General features: G+C 40.2%; 1 protein-coding gene across 1 annotated transcript in view; it reads right to left on the bottom strand.

Annotated features, from left to right (window-relative positions):
- Positions 1–21,295, bottom strand: part of LOC124046159 (TOX high mobility group box family member 2-like) — a 141,220-nt gene that overhangs the window by 28,250 nt on the left and 91,675 nt on the right. Inside the window, 2 exon segments of the mRNA XM_046366232.1 lie at positions 14,154–14,351; positions 14,353–14,415. Of these exon segments, the coding sequence (XP_046222188.1) occupies positions 14,154–14,351; positions 14,353–14,415 (261 nt within the window).

A 21,295-nucleotide genomic window follows, 5' to 3' on the forward strand; every position in this document is an offset into this window, starting at 1 on the left:
GGGAAAAAAATACACTGTTTTTCCTCAAACCTAAAAGCCAAATTCTTCAATCACATTTTGTTCAGAGATGTGTCAAATTCAAAAACGTCAACTGATTCTCATTGTCAGACAACCTTCTCATCTCCCTGTCTGATCACATCACCAGAGACTGATTGCACAGAGCATGATGCTCCTAATGTAAGCCTATATTCAGTAGTCAATAGTCATCAACGTTGTTCCCGGTTGGGTAACGGGTACAGACTTACAGACATAACTTGCACACTGGACATAACACCGACCAATAACCTCCCATGAAGATGGTAATTGAACAGGTAAAAATGAACCAAATCTCAAATTATGAGTGATTGGTCCTGTGTTGCTCAGTTGGTAAGAGCATAGCACTAGCAATGTGAACATTGTGGGTTAAATTCCCAATGGGGCCACCAATATGAAAATATATGCTGTATAAGTCGCTACGGATAAAAGCATCTTCTAAATGGCATGCATATTATTATATTATGAACAATGAACAACTGTCAATATTAAGGAGGTATGTAACTGGTTTCAGGAAGCTAGGCGTATGTCGCACGTCACTACTTCGCAGGAGAGGCATTTGAACATCTTTAAAAAAAATCTAAATGCATTTTTGGGCAGAAATGCCTTCTGGAACACGTGAACTTTCATGTTCCTTAATAACAAAAGTGTATTCCATCTGCAAATACGAATAAAATGTGTAAATTACGAGCCCAGTTAGATTAGCCACAGAAAAAGGCAGGAACCTTCCTGCTAGCCATGATTGTCTGAGATAATGGATAGGCTGGACATAAGTTTGGATTGGTGTTCCATGTAGCGTGCTTCTGTCTATAACTTGAGCTGCTTAGTATGTGTTCATAGTCCTTTCTACCGATGTGTTTTTGAAAGATATAATGTTAGACATCGAGAACTACAAAAGTTTGCTACTTTTCTGAACAACATTGATACCCTGAATTTAGCAGGTGCTACCGACACATTTGTTGGAATTGTGATGGGCTACTTGAACAGGAGTGACCTGACACAATGGTGGCCAAACATGTAGCTACAAACAAAACTGAGTTCAATTGTTCCAGTCTGCCGTGAAGCAGAAATCAATTTGCCAGGATAATTGCTAGTTATAGACTAATGTTAGCTAGATAACATTGAACCTAGTTGGTTAGCTTTAGCAACCAGCAGATTCATGCTGCAGCTATGACAATGTTTGTATTGGTAGTAGTATGAGTTGGGATTATCCTGGTTCATTGTTTAGCTAGCTAGCTACAGACTTCGCCAGATGATTACATGATCTATCAAAGTTACCCAGTTGTGTCTGGGGGTGGTTATAGCATTTCTTTCACATGACCCATCAATTTAGACACGTGTCTTGGTAAGCATCATCTAGGAATTATACATATTTATACAAATATTTTAATCTGGAGACTTTCTGGTTTTGATATTGCTACTATGCAATTAACCATTTCACTGTACTGTTTACACATTCTGTATCCTGTGGATGTGACAAATAAACTTTGATTTTATTTTATATAGTGTGTGTTTACCAGTGACAAGTAATGTGAATAACAACATGACCTGCACCAAAGATTAGGATATAGGCCAAGGACTAGATAAAGTGTATTTTTACCTGGAGTTTTTCCATATTGTAGGCTACTACTTTTGACACTCTTAGTCTTAAAATATTTGGTTGTTTACTACACTACTCATTCTGTTTAGCACATGGCCTCACATATGAATCCTTAAGAGGTGGGTGGGGATAAGACTTAAGAGGGTGTGAAAATTGCTGAATGGGTGCAGACAAAGAGGAGCTCTCTAGTAGGTGGACCAAAACATTCAAGGGCCATTTTCTCAAAAGTGGGGTTACAAGTTTATCAACTTTCAAACCACAATTGCTTTCCCATTGTTCCTCAACTGCAGTGTATGACATACCGTTTTCTAGCTCTGAGTCTCCACTTGTATCCAATGTAAAAAACACATTTTCAAATTTTGCTACATAGGACTGAATCCAGGTGGTGGGTCTCATATTTCTAATGCCTCGCCCAGCGGTGGACCTAACTAATCAGCACAAATTACTAAAGTTGAGGACTCGTATTTGGTAATGTGGCAAAAACAGTCCTAAGCGAAAACTAATTACATTAACACTTCGCTAACGAGATGTTGGAGAGGCCCCTGCAGGTCGACTCTTTATATAGAGTGGCAAAGCATCTGCCACACACTTCCTGGCTTCGCTAGCGTTCTAATTGGCCCCAGTGGGTTGCTGTAGACGCAACCGTGCAATTTAAAGGGGGTGGGGGGGAATAATTATTGTTTTCAACTCAAAATGGTATTCAGTCCCCCCCCCTCCCAAAAAAAAGAAACCCTGAGTATTGGATTATATTTATATTTCTTTGTTTTATCTGACATGGTCCTCTGAACGGAGCTTTGCAGACTGAGTGGCAATACAAGAAGAGAAAAACAATTAGTCAAACATGAATGGTCTACCACGGCTGGGCTATTTCCATAGCAACAGCCTGATGGAACAATTCAAACCCTTTATTGGCCTTTTGCTATGTTTCTCTGTAAACATCAGACCAGCAGGAGAGATGGCCAGCAACAGAAAGTCAGGCAACAGAGTCATCACCGAGCCACAACCTGTTCATATATCAATCAACCCTTACAAAAAAAGATTTCCATAAAAGTACAGTGACTGCAGTCGACTGTGGTATTTTGGATGCAGTAATTGCAGAATAACTGCAGTTATACTGCACTGTAACTGCAGTTATACTGCACTCTAACTGCAGTTATACTCATAGGGGAACTTTTATGTTCTATTGGAGAGAAAAAAGGAAAGTACTCCGCAGAGCATTCAACTGCATTTTGAGATGACATATCCGGAGAGTGCCTTACCACTTTTTAAGGCACAATATGTAATTTCAACAGGCTAATCCTGCCACTTTGCTGAATGGGGATTGGTAACTACACTTACAGTACATACAGTGCATTCGGAAAGTATTCAGGTCCGTTAACTTTTCCCACATTTTGTTACGTTACGGCCTTATTCTAAAACCGATTAAAAACAGAAATACTGTATTTACATAATTTTTCAGATCATTTGCTATGAGACTTCGAAATTGAGCTGAGGTGTATACTGTTTCCATTGATCATCCTCGAGATGTTTCTACAACTTAGTTGGAGTCCACCTGTGGTAAATTAAATTGAGTGGATATGATTTGGAAAGAAACACACTTGTCTATATAAAGTCCAACAGTTGACAGTGCATGTCAGAACAAAAACCAAGTCATGAGGTTGAAGAATTGTCTGTTAGAGCTCCGAGACAGGACTGGGTCGAGGCACAGACCCTTCCGAGAGCTGGCTGCCCGGCCAAACGGAGCAATCGGGGGAGAAGAGCCTTCGTCAGGGAGGTGACCAAGAACCCAATGGTAACTCTGACAGAGTTCCAGAGTTCCTCTGTGGAGGTGGGAGAACCTTCCAGAAGGACAACCATCTCTGCAGCATGCCAGCAATCAGACCTTTATTGTACAGTGGCCAGATGGAAGCCACTCCTCAGTAAAACACACATGACAGCCTGCTTGGAGTTTGCCAAAAGGCACCTAAAGGACTCTCAGGCCATGAGAAACAACATTTTTTGGTCTGATGAAACCAAGATTGAACTATTTGGCCTGAATGCCAAGTGTAATGTCTGGAGTAAACCTGGCACCATCCCTACGGTGAAGCATGGTGGTGGCAGCATCATGCTGTGGGGATGTTTTTCAGCGACAGGGACTGGGAGACTAGTCACGATCGAGGGGAAGATGAACGGGGCAATGTACAGAAAGATCCTTGATGAAAACCTGCTCCAGAGCACTCAGGACCTCAGGCTGGGGCAAAGGTTCACCTTCCAACGACCCTTAACACACAGCCAAGACAAGGCAGGTGTGGCTTCGGGACAAGTCTCTGAATGCCCTTGAAGTGGCCCAGCAAGACCCTGGTCGAACATCTCTGGAGGGACCTGAAAATAACTATGCAGCGACACTCCCCATCCAACCTGACAGAGCTTGAGAGGATCTGCAGAGAACAATTTGGGGAAACTCCCCAAATACAGATGTGCCAAGCTTGTGGCGTCATACCCAAGAAGAGTCAAGGCATAAATCTCTGCCAAAGATGCTTCAACAAAGTATTGTGTAAATGGTCTGAATGCGTAAGTAAATGTGATACTTCCGTTTTTTATATTGAATACATTTGCAAAAATTTCAAAAAAACTGTTTTTGCTTCATCATTATGGGGTATTGTGTGTAGATTGATGAGATGTTTTAAATCACTTTAAGACTGTAAAAATAATAGACTGAAAAAGTCAAGGGGTCTGAATACTTTCCTAATGCACTGTACTGTAACTAGCCTTCAGTTAAAATGTAACTACTTTTAAATTGATAGAATATATATGTAAAGACTGAAGCTATGCATTGTGGTTTAGAAAGACTCAGGAGGTAATCAGGAGGTCCTTAGAAATCAGCAATGGCTTCCCTACTAAACAAGGCTTGACATATGCCCATGTACAGTAGAAGCTAACTGCTTATGCAGAAAGCCAAGCTGATTTGAGATTCTGCCGTAACCCATTAATTCAAGTCAAGGGTTATGTTCAACAAAAAAAGCAGTATTTTCCTGAGAAGAGCATCAGTGAGCTTAGTCACAACCATAATCTCCTCCATGTGCACACCTTATGCAACATGCTCTGCCAGTAAGTCTCATACCTAGCCTCTTTCTCTCTGCGTTTCCTGCTGATGGTACAGCGATGGTGCCCAAACATAACGAGACAGGCTATTATGATGGCAGCTGGTTGCCATAGGTACTATATGCTAATTGTGAGGAGGGGGTGGGGTATTGTCAGAGCAACAGGCTTTGTTTGGCCTCTGACGTGCATTGTCTCATACGAAAAGACTAGATGATAAAGGGGTGTCAAAGTCACTTCACTAGTGTAGCACCACACCAAACATTTGGATCTCTTTCAAACTCGATTTCACAAAAGAAAGAGAAACACATAGCGAGTTATAAATCAAATTATAATAAAAAAATATATATTGTAAGACAGTGTATCTAAGAATAACATTTCCGTCTGTCTCCAATGTTCTTTGGTTAAAACAGGAAAATGAGCAACTGGTTCTGTGGCTCAGAGTTCAGGCCTGTTATTCTCTCTCATTATTCTAGCTCTATAATCTTCACTTCTTCGCCCCAAAGGATGTGCAGGACAAGTGACGTTACTGAGACATAAGGTAAATATTAACTTGCGGTTGTTGGGATAAAGAAATGCTCATGTACTGCTAATGAAAATGTTATGTATGGGTTATGAATGTGTTATGAAGTCCCTTCAAATGAAGTGTCACTGGTTGTATTGTAGGCCTATGTGTGCTACACCCTCTCTTGCTTGCAGGCCTAAAGCAGCTGTGTTAAGCGAACGCGCTGGTGAAAGTAGGTAGTAGGGCCTAATCTTGAGAACTGACTCTTAACCCGAACCACAGTCGCTCTCTGGGTGAGAGTAATGGCTTCCTCGTGCATGGGGCCGCGGCTGCTATTGTAGAATCACAACGCATTTCATTGAATCAAATGACTCTGATAATGGGACATTATCCCCCACAGGTTCGCTGTGTGCTAGGCTTAATTAGCGTCGCCCTAGCGATCGAGGACGAGCTCACCATGCTGATCCTTCAAAGGAAATAGCGAGCCCCTTTTAAGTGGGCAAATGGCCCATTTGTCCCACTGTCGATGTGTACTGTAAGCAGGTTCCCCTCTTCAGACTAGCGTAGAAAAGCAACATGTTTTGTCTGTTTGGAGTGTGTCCCAATCTGTTAAGTCCATGCCTTCCCTCTGCCCTAGATTTCTGGATATTGGTATTAGAAATGTATGAGGTTTATGTTAGTTATATTAAATAGTAAGTACTATTTTCCTTGTTTTGGGTCTTCTCTCCATGATAGAATATTAGTACTTTACTGTTCTGGAACTATTATGCACTGCAACATGAAACAGCAGAACTTTTTTCAACATGATTAAAAGCGGTTCTCCAGATTCAATTGTTCACTCTTGTACATCTTAGAAAGTCAGCTAATGCAATTTTCAAAAACTCTACGACCATGCTGTTTTAAATATTCATTAGCCTTAACAGTTGCCTAAGGTTATTTGAATTAGCAGCATGGATATTCATGAGCTGCAATAATTGCTCATTTGTTTTTTATGTTCAATCCTTCAATACACTTCTTCATTACTTCACTCTCATCCATGAATAATAAGCCTCTCAAAGCAAATATGGACTTTTATTAAACACTTTCTTTAATAAGATATTTGTATTATTTTCAGAAAGACAAACTGTATTGCTCACAACCTGTTGACTAGAGAATACCATTGTGTACATCCATCTTTTTGTCAAATGAAACAACCACAACAACGAAACATTCCACCTGTAGCTAAGAAAGTGATTTATATAAAAAGCCAAACAAGATGTCACATCTATTCCAGTTGAAGGCAACAGTGCAGGCAGGTCATATGAGATGTGTCTCAGGCCTGCCCAGACTGTATGGTGGAGACTTCATTGCTTACTTAACTTCAAACAGCAGAATTAGTCCATTTTAGCCACAAATGTAATCAGTGTATTCTTGAGGTTATGCTCTTTGAATATGACCATTAATGTTTTTATAATCACATACTGATTTGAATAATATGTTGATTGGCTAATTCTGACCATAAACATTTGATTCACCTTCCATATACTCACTATGAATCTGTAAATAATGGCAGCCAACAATATGTTTTTTGTGTTGCTGCTTTTAAAATGGTGGTGCTGTTTTATCCTGTCTGTCTAAAATGCCAAGTGACGCAAAATACATGTCTTTTATCATATTAAATGAAATAAAATGAAGTCAAGCTCACATAACATTATAACAGTCAGTGAGTCAGACAAAAATGTATCGTGAAAACACAAACAAACAACCACAGACACTTTCAAAACTAACACTTTGTGTAGATCTAAAACTGGCTTTAAAGAAAGCAATGAACTCTCTACCATACAGTCTGGGCAGGCCTGAGACACATCTCATATGACCTGCCTGCACTGTTGCCTTCAACTGGAATAGATGTGACATCTTGTTTCGCTTTCTACAGTGGGGAGAACAACTATTTGATACACTGCTGATTGTGCAGGTTTTCCCTACTTACAAAGCATGTAGAGGTCTGTAATTTGTATATAAATCACTTTTTTTTAGCTACAGGTGGAATGTTTTTGTTGTGGTTGTTTCATTTGACAAAAAGATGGATGTCCATCAATGGTATTCTCTACTGTATAACATCCAGAGTAAAAAAGTGATATTTCATCCAAATGTAAGAATTGCTTACCTGTTTACTTACCCTGAAAGCAGTCTATAGAGAAGGAGAGATAGTTATCCATGCTTGGGCATGTGATTTGAAACATTCTGAACATTTACTTCCATTGATATTTGCTAAGAAAAAGCTTATGTTAACTATTGGTTACAGTGGCTAGGTAAACACATGAAAAGCGTGGATTGCTATTTCTCCTTGTCTCCTAGACTGCTTTCAGGGTTATGAGTAATTTTGTAATACGAGTGAACTATCCCTTTAATATGTTATTATTGCATAGGAGCATAGTCAACCATTTTTTATATTGATTAAGCAAGTATGGCCTTCAACAGTCTGAACATAACATTAGATTTGCATCACAACAGTAATGCAAACTGGACACTATTCATATTCTTTATTCATTTTATTTATTTTGTATTTATTTATTTTCCCCATTTCGCTCCTCAATTTCAAGATATTCAATTGGTAGTTAAGATCTTGTCTAATCGCTGCAACTCCCCAACGGGCTCGGGAGAGGTGACGGTTGGGACAATACTGCCAAGGAAAGCCCCTGGCCTATGGGGCACCCAGTCACAGGCCGGCTGAAGTGACGTCTCAGCAGTATGATGCAGTGCCTTAGACCGCTGCGGCACTCGGAAGCAACCTGGAAACTATTCATATTCTAACAATAACCCACATTGACAGTATCTAGACAACAGGGAGAGTCCTGAATATGGCCAGCCTGTGGTCTAGTAACAGATGCACCCTGCCAAAAATAACTATGTCGCGCCACATGTTTAACAAGATTGAACAAATCTTGCTACATGAACTTGCAGATTTGGCTGAGCTTTTCCCCAAACCAACCTCATTTACGCTTATAATGAGATATCGGCAGGCGTTCAGTTTCCAAATTTAAATGTGCCGGCGTTCTCATCGGCGACGTGCTCGGGCCCCTCCTCAACCCTCATTACCACCTGCCAGGGAATTCCCTCCTCTTTTTCAAAGAGACATTTCTCACTCCCATCTCCCCTCTCGCAAAAAATGAGCCAGACCAGCCAGGCTCGGGGATCTGGGGGCCTGTCAAACATAAAGCCCCCCCACAGTATCAGACTGAGGGGAGCAGGCAACATTGACAGTGAGAGCTAGCTGTGATAGGGTTTTTAAATGCAGGCATAATGAGCGCTCCATCCAACTTGGAGAAATGATGCATTGTTCAATGTCCCATCCAAACTATGTGTCTGTCTGGCCTTAGATATCACACTTGGCTAAACACCTAACCATCTTATAAAACATTATCCAGCCAGCAAGCACCTATTGGACCAATGATGGCTATGAGCACACCACTATAAGCTGATGTTGGACCCATGTCCATAGCCTATACTCTATTGGCTACTGCCGTCTGAACCTCTAGAAAACCCATCAGCTGCTGACTTTAACAATGGCAAGCCACTGTATGTGTCTAATCAAGGATAACATATCAAAACCATTCCCTCGTGTTATGGGAACTTATCTTGCTAGCAGTTTAACCACATTTATGATATGTCATTATTGTAATTAGCAGCTTGGTGTTAGCTACTAAATGCAAATGCATTGTATTGCATTGTAAATGCATTGCAGGCTTAGATTAAAAGTCTCTATATAAATGAAATATTCTGAATAAACATGCAGTATCTTAATAATTATTGTAACATGAATTCCTTTGAACCATCATAAAACATACCACTACTTTTATATCTAAGTCCAAGCTATATATCATGTAAACAATCACATCAACGTAGCTTTTAAATACCTAAATATAACTATTTCTCATCATTGCTTCAAGCCCATTTTTCCATCTACTGCACATGTCATCCTGTGATTTAGCAGCTAATACTTCTGCCTTCAGAGCAGTCAGAATGAACTGAGAGGGAGGAGGCTGTCAAAAATGAGATGAATTCAGAGGAAGACAGAAGAGGATTCTGATGGAGAGAGCAAGGGTATTACTATTATCATGTGCTCCACCAGTGATCAGAGATCTAAGATATTTGTGACATACTTTACTCGCAGTAAAAACAAGATGTGCTATTTTAGACAACTACAACAAAAACTGAACAAGTGGGCTAATATCGCATTTCTGAAAATGGTCATGGTCATGGTCATGGTCAGATCTACTGCTCACAATACTTTAATGCCTTAAAGGGATAGTTCAGCAAAACGACATATGTAGATATGTACAGTATATATACAGTATGGTGGCTAGTTAAACAAAAGAAAGGGGATTGCAGATCACTCCTTGTCCAAAATAATGCTTTCAGGGTAAGAAAACAAACATTAAGAAAATGTAATTTCTCTGAACAATCCCTTTAACCGTTTGCTGTGTGATTGGAGACCATGAGATGCATGATGGAAAAGAGGATCCCTAAGCAGAAAGAATTTTACTGAGCTTTAGCCTTAGGCTAAATGTTGTACTAAAACAAGTAACATCTTCCCCGGAGATGAGCAATATCTATTGCTCCAGCTGAGCTTGTATTTGTAAGGGAGTTTACATACAGCATAAGATAGTTATCATTTCTGATATGAAATGTATCCTTGAGGCATTGTTGTTGAATAAAAAAAACTACAGCTAAAATGGAAGAAAACAATGGACACAAAATTAGGTTCGTAGAATGTATGCACACATGACTGTAAGTCGCTTTGGATAAAAGTGTCTGCTAAATGGCATATATTATTATTTATTATTATTATCATATTATGATCAGTGTATCCCTTACATCGAATACTAGGGGTACCTTTATTTTTTCACATTTCCCCACTTTGCAAAAACCTATCATTCTGCCTTATTTATAGAGTACGTTCCTAAATCACAAATACTGTGCAGTGCCTATGACAGAAATATGAATTGAATCTGTCTATTACGCTTTTATTGGCATGAAATTAAGGTTCATTGACATCATAGGAAAAACGTCAAATGCAACATCCTGTCTTAATGGAATGAAATAACCTCATCTTCAATTCCTTTAAGATATTTCAGCTTACTTTTCTATGCCTCAGCCTGAGAAATAAGCTTCTCTTGTCCCCAAAGATAATAAATGAATTGAATTTTTTCCCCTTATCGGTCATCTATTTTTCCAGCGTAAGCTAGTACTTGCTCGGGTTGCTAGGCAACAGGAAATATTAATAGTCACTATTATTAGCCAGGCTCCAGTAGAGTAGTACTAAAATGAGGAAGTGGAAAACATGAATGTGTTACATAAATCTTTGGACCTTTCACGGTGTGTGCAAGTCTCTGTTTGCAGTGATTTATGGCAATGACGGTTCATTTATGAGAAAAGGGGGTGTGAAATAAGAAAATGGAACATTACCCTGAAGGACTATTTGAAAATAAATAATTGCAAAGGTGAATCGAAAGCTGTTTAAAAACCAGGACTGTCTTTCTTACGGAATTGTTATTGGCCTATTACACCAAGAAGAAAAGGGAGCTGCTTTCTCCCATACATGTTTGTGCGCATAAGGCATGAACATGAACACGCCCAAATGCACGCACACACACACACCTCCGTCACCAGCCTCACACCAATTGTATCAATTAAAGCTGTATTTGCTATGAAAAAATAGTAGCCAAATAATTTTCTGAACACCGCCAAATGTATAACGAAATAAATAAACACATAAATACTCTTGCACATTATGTACTACATTACTGTACATCTCCATGGCACCAGCTATATTCATCTCACTAGTATGTTCAACACAGTGACTTAATAACCTTTTCACACATTCCAAAAAATGGGAGTGATCATTCTACAGTGGTCCCTGCAGCGTACGCTCAAACCCGTGTGATTGGAACGCTTATTTAGAACGTCCAGCTTCGATTGATGCAACAGTCAGCATTTGAGCAAGCCACACTGTTTTTTTACAGAACCATTTTGCACAAACACAGTCCTTACAAAGTTATGTCCTGAATGTGACCAGTTTATTTTTGTATGTGTGAGGAACAACGCTGGAGACGAGAAGCAAGTACAGGGAGTGAACATTTAATGAAACACAGACAGGAACAGAATACAGACAGCGTCTGGACAGGGGGAAACAAAACGACAATAATGCTGACATGGGGAACAAACTGAGGAGCAGACAGATATAGAGGGTCGATCATCAAAGTAAAGGAGTCCAGGTGAGTCCAATGAGCACTGATGTGCATAATGAATGGTGACAAGTGTGCGTAATGAAGGGCAGCCTGGTGTCCTTGAGCTCCAGAGAAGGGAGGCAGGAGCAGGCGTGACAGGATGCAATGTTCAGACATTCACAGAAGTAGCGACAACATACACTATCATCCAAACCGGAAAATGTAGGCTACAATAGTCCTAGGGTCATATTTAGGTAACTCCCTGCTGTCAGAAACCACAATATGAATTGGCTAATAGCAATTACTATTTATAATTCATCACATCATGGGTGAGCTCAGCATTGATCGAAATAATTGAGTAAAACACTTCCTAGAAATCGAAAGTAATCCGAGAATGCTAGTTTGTGCGTGTTGCATATGTTTTTTCGCGTCAACCAAAGAGGAGACGAGGAGTTTCGTCTGTTTACAGTATGCATGTTGAAGGGGAGGTGTCGTCTACGATCATTCACTTCCCTTCATTCACCTCTGGACGTTTAACCTTCACCTCATTATAACATCTTTTGTCTGACAGACAATTACGTGACAAATAGAATGTATTGTGTAATGTCAACAAACATGGTACCACACATCGCTGGCAAATAGCTTAGCATAAGCTCATTATAATCAGTAGAACATTCAAAAAATATATTTTACACACATCATAAGTGTCCATTATAACCTATGCAATAATAAGATTGCATTATTTGTCACCAGTACTTGAAAACGTGAATAAAACTGTAAATACACTATGCTCCATACATAGAGTACCAGTCAAAAGTTGACACACCAACTCATTCAAAGGTGAAAATAACACATATGGAATCATGTAGTAACCAAAAAAGTGTTTTAAAAAATCGAAATATATTTTAGATTTTAGATTCTTCAAAGTAGCTACCCTTTGCCTTGATGACAGCTTTGCACACTCTTGATATTCTCTCAACCAGCTTCACTTGGAATGCTTTTTCAACAGTCTTGAAGGAGTTCCCACATATGCTGAGCACTTGTTGGCTGCTTTTCCTTCACTTGGCGGTCCAACTCATCCCAAATCATCTCAATTGGGTTGAGGTTGGGTGATTGTGGAGGCCAGGTGATCTGATGAGGCGCTTCATCACTCTCCTTCTAGGTCAAATAGCCTTTACACATCCTGGAGGTGTGTTGGGTCATTATCCTGTTGAAAAACATATGATAGTCCCACTAAGCACATTCCAGGTGACAACCTCATGAAGCAGGATGAGAGAATGCCAAGAGTGTGCAAAGCTGTCATCAAGGCAAAGGGTGGCTTTGGATTTGTTTCACACTTTTTTTGGTTACTACATGATTCCATATGTGTTATTTTATAGTTTTGATGTCTTCACTATTATTCTACAATGTAGAAAATATATATTTTTTAAATAAAGAAAAACCCTGGAATGAGTAGGTGTGTCCAAACATTTGACTGGTACTGTACATACATACATACATACTGTATGTTACAGTGGAAATGACAACACGATATACAGAAAATAAGGCACTTACTTTGATATGAATGCACACACGTCCAAAGTTATTATTTCTAAGGAAAACAACAAGGAAGGTAATGGGAGCGCCAGCCAGAAAATATGCCAATTTGTGCAAGACTGTGCTAATGTCTGCATACTTGATCTGCGGAAACATTGGTGGAAGTGCTTGAGCTCTCCTCGAAGAGAGAGGTTTGTCCGTCTCAGTAAAGCCTCAAACATAAATTGTCTGCAACACTGAAATTGGATACTTCTATGTGAATTAATGAGGAGGCGGAACACACCTCAATTCAAAATGTTAAATAAAATTTTAAGGCAGCGCGTGTTAGCAGGCAGCGCGTGTTAAGTGTCCTATTGTATAACAATCACATTTTGGAACAGTGAGTTCCTTCTGACATCTCGTGCATAAAACAAGTCAAGCTGGGGTGACCGTCAGAGATATTTGGAACTCACATGTGAAAAGGTTAAGCCCAAGTCTGACTTTAAATGGCACACTCTCTGCCACACACATAAAATGTACTTTGATTCCCGAAATCACACAAGACCTGATTAACCAAGGATAAATGCCACGGATACTCACATTAAAGCATGAATATTTATGACCCAGAAGTTATATTTGTGTCAGATGAAAGTATATAACGCTGAATTATTCACACGCGGGCCATTTATAATTCATCTCGTTCGATTCTATGATTAAAGGACTTGAATGTGTACGCCAGGGGTGTTTGCTCAGTGTGAACCATGTTTAACACATGAAATAGTCGCTTACTGGGGTTGGAATGGACGTCCTCTGCATCATTTTGAAAGATAAAAGTAGCTGACAAGGGAGAACCCTTCTCTTTTCTCCTCCAAGACCCCCTTTTCTCTTTTACCAATCAGAGAGCAGATGAGATGTGTACTGTACAGCTCTTTGCTCTCTTTCTGTGCTCACTTTGAGGGAGTCAAATATTTTTGAGTGTTGTGATTGAATAGATATGACGGAGACTGTCACAAAAAAGAAGAATGTGTAAAAGCATAAATGGTGCATGTGTCTGCTGGGATCTCCTTAGCTTTTGTTCCGCACTCCTGCTAATTAAAACAAGTGTGTATCCCTGTTCTAAAACAATAACATGTCCCTTTATAAAGCCACGCTGAAAATAACAAAAAAAATGGAATTGAATCCTAGGAGAAGTACTGTAACTGGTGAATCTTACCGAGTGCATATTATGCCCTGAGAGAAGATGGCTATCCTGGCCCAGCATATTGGACATCATGAGGGCAGCAGGCAGCTCTGGGTAGGAATAGGGGTTGAGCAGGCCATTGTGGGGCAGTGAGTGGAAGGTGTAGCCCGACTCGGGGTCCATGAGGTGAAGCAGAGAGGGGTCAGCGTGGTTGGGGGGTGTGATGGGGGGGGATCTCGTAGTCTTCATCCCCTCCTCCTCCGCTGTTGTTTCCTCGGCCTTGACTGGAGTAGTTCTGAGAATGGGGACAAGATGACAGGACAGGTTTCAAGTTCAAGTTCAAGTTCGTTTATTTACCATTTGTGACAAACACATTGGAAATCTTGCTCACTGACGATAAAATGGAGTGAGATGGCAAGTGTGTAGACCATAGGAGTTGAGATATTGAAATCAAACACATCAGCAAATGCCATCAGACATGAAGCCACTAATTATGGTCATCTATTAGAAGGAGATTAAACTATAATTAATTAACCTGAAAAGCAAACTGCATATGCTTAACTATGTAGCAAAACAGTAATATAGTGATCCTGGTTTAATCACCAACACTGATGTGCTCAATCAGCTTTTAAAATCAATCCTATAGCGTGTTGTAATGCAGAATGTAACGCTCTCGCTGCCTTGGGTGCCTCCGTGTCAGTCCAGAAAGCAAGATAATGTACAAAGAAAGAAATGTGTTTGTGATGAAGAAACTCATTTCTCTTAAAGGTTAATGGCTTATTAATGAAGAACCCAAACAAAGCTTTACTCATAGAACACTAGCAACACCGGTTGGGGTCTATTCCTTTTAACTCATTGAATTTTAAATAGAAAATCCTCACAACATTCCTCAATGTTATGATTCACATTGGGATTTCAATCAAATTCCTTAACTGAATTGGGTTGAGATGGAATTGACCAAATCCCCCTGACATAGTCTCCATGTTATGAGCTGTATCTAGGGTCAATAAATGACCTCTTCTCTCCAGACATCACAACAAGGTGAAATACTTTCTTATGATTCTGCAAATGTAAATCAGGTGGTACAGGAAGAAGCCTCACTGTGGTATCTCCAAGGGCTATCTTGACATAATATTGTGCTGAGAAATATGGTTTTGCACTCTCAAAAGCACACCGAAGGTATTCACCAGGGAATGAAAAGCAATTTTGTCAGAGGCAATCTGATGCTGACTCCCTTTATAATGACTGGGGAAAGTTAATCATCACAAGTAATATTCCAGTGTCAGCCATTCAAGAGCTTTTTAATAGAATTTGTATGATTCATGTCTCACGGTACACATCAAGCAGTCCGTTCTGCAACATTTCAGAAATCAATTCAATATCATCTTCGTGTAGGCTGTCATCTCGCCTGTCAGAGCAGCCATTTATCTTGCAAACAAATACTTTTAGCAAACAAATGGCAAGAAATACTGAGGAAAATCAGGCATGCTCCATCCGGCTATGTTGGTGCATGGAACCAAGATAAAACTCCTTTATAATAGAACATTGTAAGCAAGGAAAAAGAGACATAAACCTACATTAGGCTGAAATGTTTTCCGTTTTCCTTTCAATGGGAAATTGAGTTCAAAATACTGTTTTTTCTTTATGTTTCCATAATAACATACACTTTACATGAAGATTATCTTGGTGCCGGATGCTCTTAGTGCGGATGTTCGCTACTATTGCTATATCCAACGTCAGGGAGAGCTTGTTTTTTCGCACATAACAGGTTACTATTAACCTCCATTTATTTTCTACTTAGTCCATTGGAATTGCACTTCTCATAAAACTTTCAAGGACAGCTGTAGTTATGTCTAATAAGTGAGATAAATATTGTACGTTCTTGTACTATATATCTTAGGATTTCTTGACAAGAGACAAATAAGTAACTTGGCAAGCATTTTCAAGGATGTCATTTGGGCAGACCATACCCTCAAATAACTGTCTACAGAACACCCTATACATTTTTGGGGTCTCTATTCAGTTTTGTTGGCCTCCGATTGTGTCTTCCAGTAGGCCTGGTTGGTATTGGAGGAATAATGTATGTTTTGTCAAAGCTTACTGTATATTTATTAAGACATTTTATGACCATTTTCTACTTTCCTCATAGCCTACAGCCTCAATGAGATATTTGTGTCACGGATATTGGCTATTGTGTTGTTAAGAAACACTTATTCTTACATGGATTCACCACTTTCAAATGCTCAACAAAACTAAGCTTTCCATGCATTTCATCTAGCTTTGATCCGAACAACATCATGTATTTCAGACAATTTCTTCTCCAAGATAAAATGTAACTAATGTAGGATGCATGTTTGAAGATTTGAATGCTGCACGAGGCGATTTTACAATCAGGCCTTCCATTGTTTTAAGTCCTTTCATGTCCTTGGGGATCAAATCTGGAACAAGGACATAGCAAGTTTAATATTTTCAAACGCAGATAAATAATTCATACATCTGCTGTCTTTCAGGTCATGTGGATAAAACAAAAGGGTCAAAACTAAATGTCAAATGTTGATTCAGCCTTACTCCGCCACCTTAGGCCTCCCATTAAAGGTGAAATTTAAGCAAATGCTTGTAAAGCTCCGAGGGCACTACATATCTCCCTCTTCTCTACAGTTCCATTGTACATGTCGGCTGTCCACATGAGATAATCTAACGCTAGTGGTTATATGCATTAATGTCTATGTTGAATACTATCGGATAAACACACTAACGATAGTATTTGACAGCATACATTTACAGTAAACACTCTGATTTGATATATTTGAATACTGTATTCCATTTGCTTAATCAAACACCCTCTATCTTTACTAAAAATAGCATCTATTGAAAGCAGGTCCAGTAGCCATATGCCATGTCGAGAAAACAACAGATCGGCCTTGTTCTGGCGATGTGCAGCAGCTTGTGATGCACAAACAGAGATGTCAGCCATCTCTAGATAAGAGATAGATATAGGAAGAAGACACTTGGGTTAGGATAGGTTACTCAAACACAACACGACATTCTAGTAGTGCCAAATGGCAAAAAGAGCCTCTTGAGCATAGGGAGGACAAATAAGACACCCATCAACTAATGGCGAGGACAAATGGCTGAAGGGTATTTCAGAATGATCGTCAAATAGATGAAGGACAGTGTGTTGAAGCACTTGACCTAGCCACCATGCTCTGAAATGACAAGAAACTCCATTGGGGTGATGCATCAGCAGTACTAGCCAGTGTAATACAATAGATGGCGATGAATAGCCCTAGATTGAAAAAGAGCAGAAGATAGATTTCAGAGCTGGCTGACTGACAGCCAGGTAGAACTGGGATAAGTGGATTGAAAACGGGCGGTTTTCTCCGTCCAATCCCGTCAGGACAGGTGGGCTTGGGGGGTATGGGGACTGAGCTATCCTCCATCCTGCTCCCCCCACTGGCAATTCCCTCAAATATCACATCAAAATAGATCTAATTTAGTTGGGTAAAAGACCCCCACACACACTCCATTACAGCTGCGTGTGGCCTATTTGAGTTGAGCTTGAAATCAGACCAAAAACACCCCAAAAATGAAATGTGAGGAAGCTGAAAAAGAAGCACACCATTAACTCTTTGTTAGTTCAGCTACAAATCTGGACATATTTGTAGGGTTAGTATTGTGGTGCACCACACTTCCCTATTTCATCCAATCATTATTGCTGAAATCACATAAATAAATAAAAGATGTCAGCCTGTAGTCACTCATCCCCCCCAAGGGAATGTGGAAGCCCCGGTAATCACATATGGCACAATAGCCTAGCCATAATCCCCCTTTATTTTTATTTTTGTGATGTCATTCTCTTTAAGCCATGGCAAATGGAGGGAGGGGGAGGAGGGGGGAGGGAGGAGAGAAAAACAAATGGTGTGGATCCCTCATTGTTCTCTCTCTATGCCCTCATTCCAGTCAGGGTAATAAGAGAACATTGTGATTTACTGTCACTGAACCGCGAGGAGTGCATCAGAGAGAATCCACTGCGGCAGGGCCATTAAAATAGATTTAACTTCCCACAGTATTAGACCAGATGTCTACACTTCTATTATATTTCAATCAGGCATGACCTTGGTCTCCATATGATGAGAAAGATCACTGGGGAGGAGGGAGAGAGAGAGAGAGAGAGAGAGAGAGAGAGAGAGAGAGAGAGAGAGAGAGAGAGAGAGAGAGAGAGAGAGAGAGAGAGAGAGAGAGAGAGAGAGAGAGAGAGAAAATAAATCCATGGAAAACCAATAGAAATATCAAACTACTTAGTCCTCTCTAAATCCCTCTGCAGCAGCGGCGGTAGTGCATATAAAGCGGAGCCCAAAATAGATCCATGGTTTCAAGTTCTCTTAAAAGAGCGTATGAATCATTCAGTGTACTCTCACTGCTGATAAGTTCTGTTTTGGGGTGGTTTTAAGGTTTCAGCATTATGTACATTAAGTTGAGGAGGACCAAGTGGCTCACAGCCAAAAGAGGACCTTCTCTGAATAATCTTCATGCACTGTTCTCCAGACCTGGGTTCAAAATGTACTATTTTAAATAGTTTGCTTTAGCCTGCCTGGATTGCCTGATGTTTTGCAACTAAGCTATTGGTTCCTTTGTGCTCGGTAAGCTCAATCAAGCCCAGCAAAAATGTTTTTAAAAGTATTTCTTAACCAAGGTCTACTGTACTCATGGCTATTTTGTGTTAGGTCGTTATTGTAAATACGAATTTGTTCTTAATTTACTTGTTTAAATAAATAAAGGTAAAAAAAAAAGGATAGTCTCCTATCGGTCATGTTGTTTAGTCTAGTAGAACCTGAAATATGAAGAGACATCGTGGATAAAACTGGAATAGACGTAATGGAGACCCTAGGCTTTTTTATTCTTGTATTTCTTCTCTTTCAGAAGCTGATGATAATTGGATTTATTGGCTGACAGACTCACCAAGATAGGATGTCCATAACAAATCCTCTCAGCATGGGTGTGGGCATCCTATTCCCTCAATGTTGTTTCAATGTTGTTTCAATGTCGAAGAATAATGTTTCACTAAGAAACACCCTTAGAATGTAAACAGTTCATTTTCAACCAATATAACTAGATGAATAGGTTTTAATCTCAAAACTGAAGAAGGCACTGCGTGCCAAAACGTTGGTTGGGTTTACCCATTCAAATGTTGGGAGCATGCAGTGCATTCGGAAAGGATTGAGACCCCTTGACTTTTTACACATTTTGTTACGTTACAGCCTTGTTCTAAAATGGATGAAATTGTTTCCCCCCAAATCAATCTACACACAATACCCCATAATGACAAAGTACAATAAATGTTTTTAGAAATGTTTTACATAAGTATTCAGACCTTTTACTCAGTAAAAGTACTGAGTAAAAGGTCTGAATACCTTTCACAGCAATTATCAGCCTCGAGTCTTCTTGGGTATGACGCTACAAGCTTGGGACATATGTATTTGGGGAGTTTTTCCCATTCTTCTCTGCCAATCCTCTCAAGCTCTGTCAGGTTGGATGGGGAGCGTTGCTGCACAGCTATTTTCAGGTATCTCCAGAGATGTTCGATGGAGTTCAAGTCCAGGCTCTGGCTGGGCCACTCAAGGACATTCAGAGACTTGTCCTGAAGCCCCTCCTGCATTGTCTTGGTTGTGTGCTTAGGGTCGTTGTCCTGTTAGAAGGTGAACCTTTGCCCCAGTCTGAGCTCCTGAGATTTTCATCAAGGATCTCTCTGTACTTTGCTCCGTTCATCTTTCCCTTGATACTGACTAGTCTCCCAGTCCTTGCAACTGAAAAACATGGCGTGGTGGCAGCATGATGCTGCCACCACGCTTTACCGTAGGGATGGCGCCAGGTTTACATTAGATGTGATGCTTGGCATTCAGGCCAATAGTTCACTCTTGGTTTCATCAGCAGAGAATCTTGTTTCTCATGATCTGTGAGTCCTTTAGGTGCCTTTTGGCAAACTCCAAGCGGGTTGTCATGTACCTTTTAGTGAGGAGTGGCTTCTGTCTGGCCACTCTACCATAAAGGCCTGATTGGTGGAGTGATGCAGAGATGGCTGTCCTTCTGGAAGGTTCTCCCATCTCCAAAGAGGAACTCTGGAGCTCTGTCAGAGTGACCATTGTGTTCTTGGTCACCTCCCTGACCAAGGCCCTTCTTCATCCAAATTGATCCGTTTGGCCAGGCAGCAAGCTCTAGGAAGATTCTTGGTGGTTCCAAACTTCATCAGTCTTAAATAGAAGGAGGCCACTGTGTACTTAGGGACCTTCAATGCTGCAGAAATGTTTTGGTACCCTTCCCCAGATCTGTGCCCCGACACAATTCTGTCTCAGAGCTCTACGGACAATTCTTCGACCACATGGCTTGGTTTTTGCTCTGACATGCATTGTCAACTGTGGGACCTTATATAGACAGAGATGTGCCTTTCCAATCAATTTAATTGACCACAGGTGGACTCCAATCAAGTTGTAGAAACATCTCAAGGATGATCAATGGAAACAGGATGCACCTCAGCTCAATTTTTAGTCATAGCAAACTGACTACTTATGTAAATAAGGTATTTCTGTTTTTTACTTGTAATAAATTAGCAAAATTTCGAAAAACCTGTTTTCGCTTTGTCAATATGGGGTATTTGTGTGTAGATTAATAAGGAAAAATCCCTTTAATCAGTTTTAGAATAAGGCTGTAACGTAACAAAATGCTTTTCCGAATGCACTGTACACAGAGTGTTCAATTTTCTTTCTCAACTATATCACATTTTTCTAGTTGGGCTTGAGAAAGAGATGTGCACCATGCTTTCCATGTACATGATTAGTAATCTACTCTGGCAACTTTTCGCATGACCAAAAAGGAAGAATGATGAGAAGAGAACTACCCACTGAAAATGGAAGGGGAGAGTGTGTGTGTCTGCACGCGTGCATGTCTGTGTGTACGTATCCCTGCGCACACGTGTTTCTGTCTGTTGTACTCAGAGTATAATGGTACAACATTAAGTCATTTTGCCATCGCCCACATGTGTTGAGTGTGGTACCAGTGTGTTATGAGGTGTCTTTGCTCTCTGATATATTTTTTAAATATCATTGTAGTGAAATGGCAGAGAGCAGGCCTCGAACCCTCAACCTTCTAGCCCGAAGTCCAGTGCGCTATCGACTGTGCCC

Source organism: Oncorhynchus gorbuscha, linkage group LG10 (assembly GCF_021184085.1).
Source record: "Oncorhynchus gorbuscha isolate QuinsamMale2020 ecotype Even-year linkage group LG10, OgorEven_v1.0, whole genome shotgun sequence".
NCBI lineage: Eukaryota > Metazoa > Chordata > Actinopteri > Salmoniformes > Salmonidae > Oncorhynchus > Oncorhynchus gorbuscha.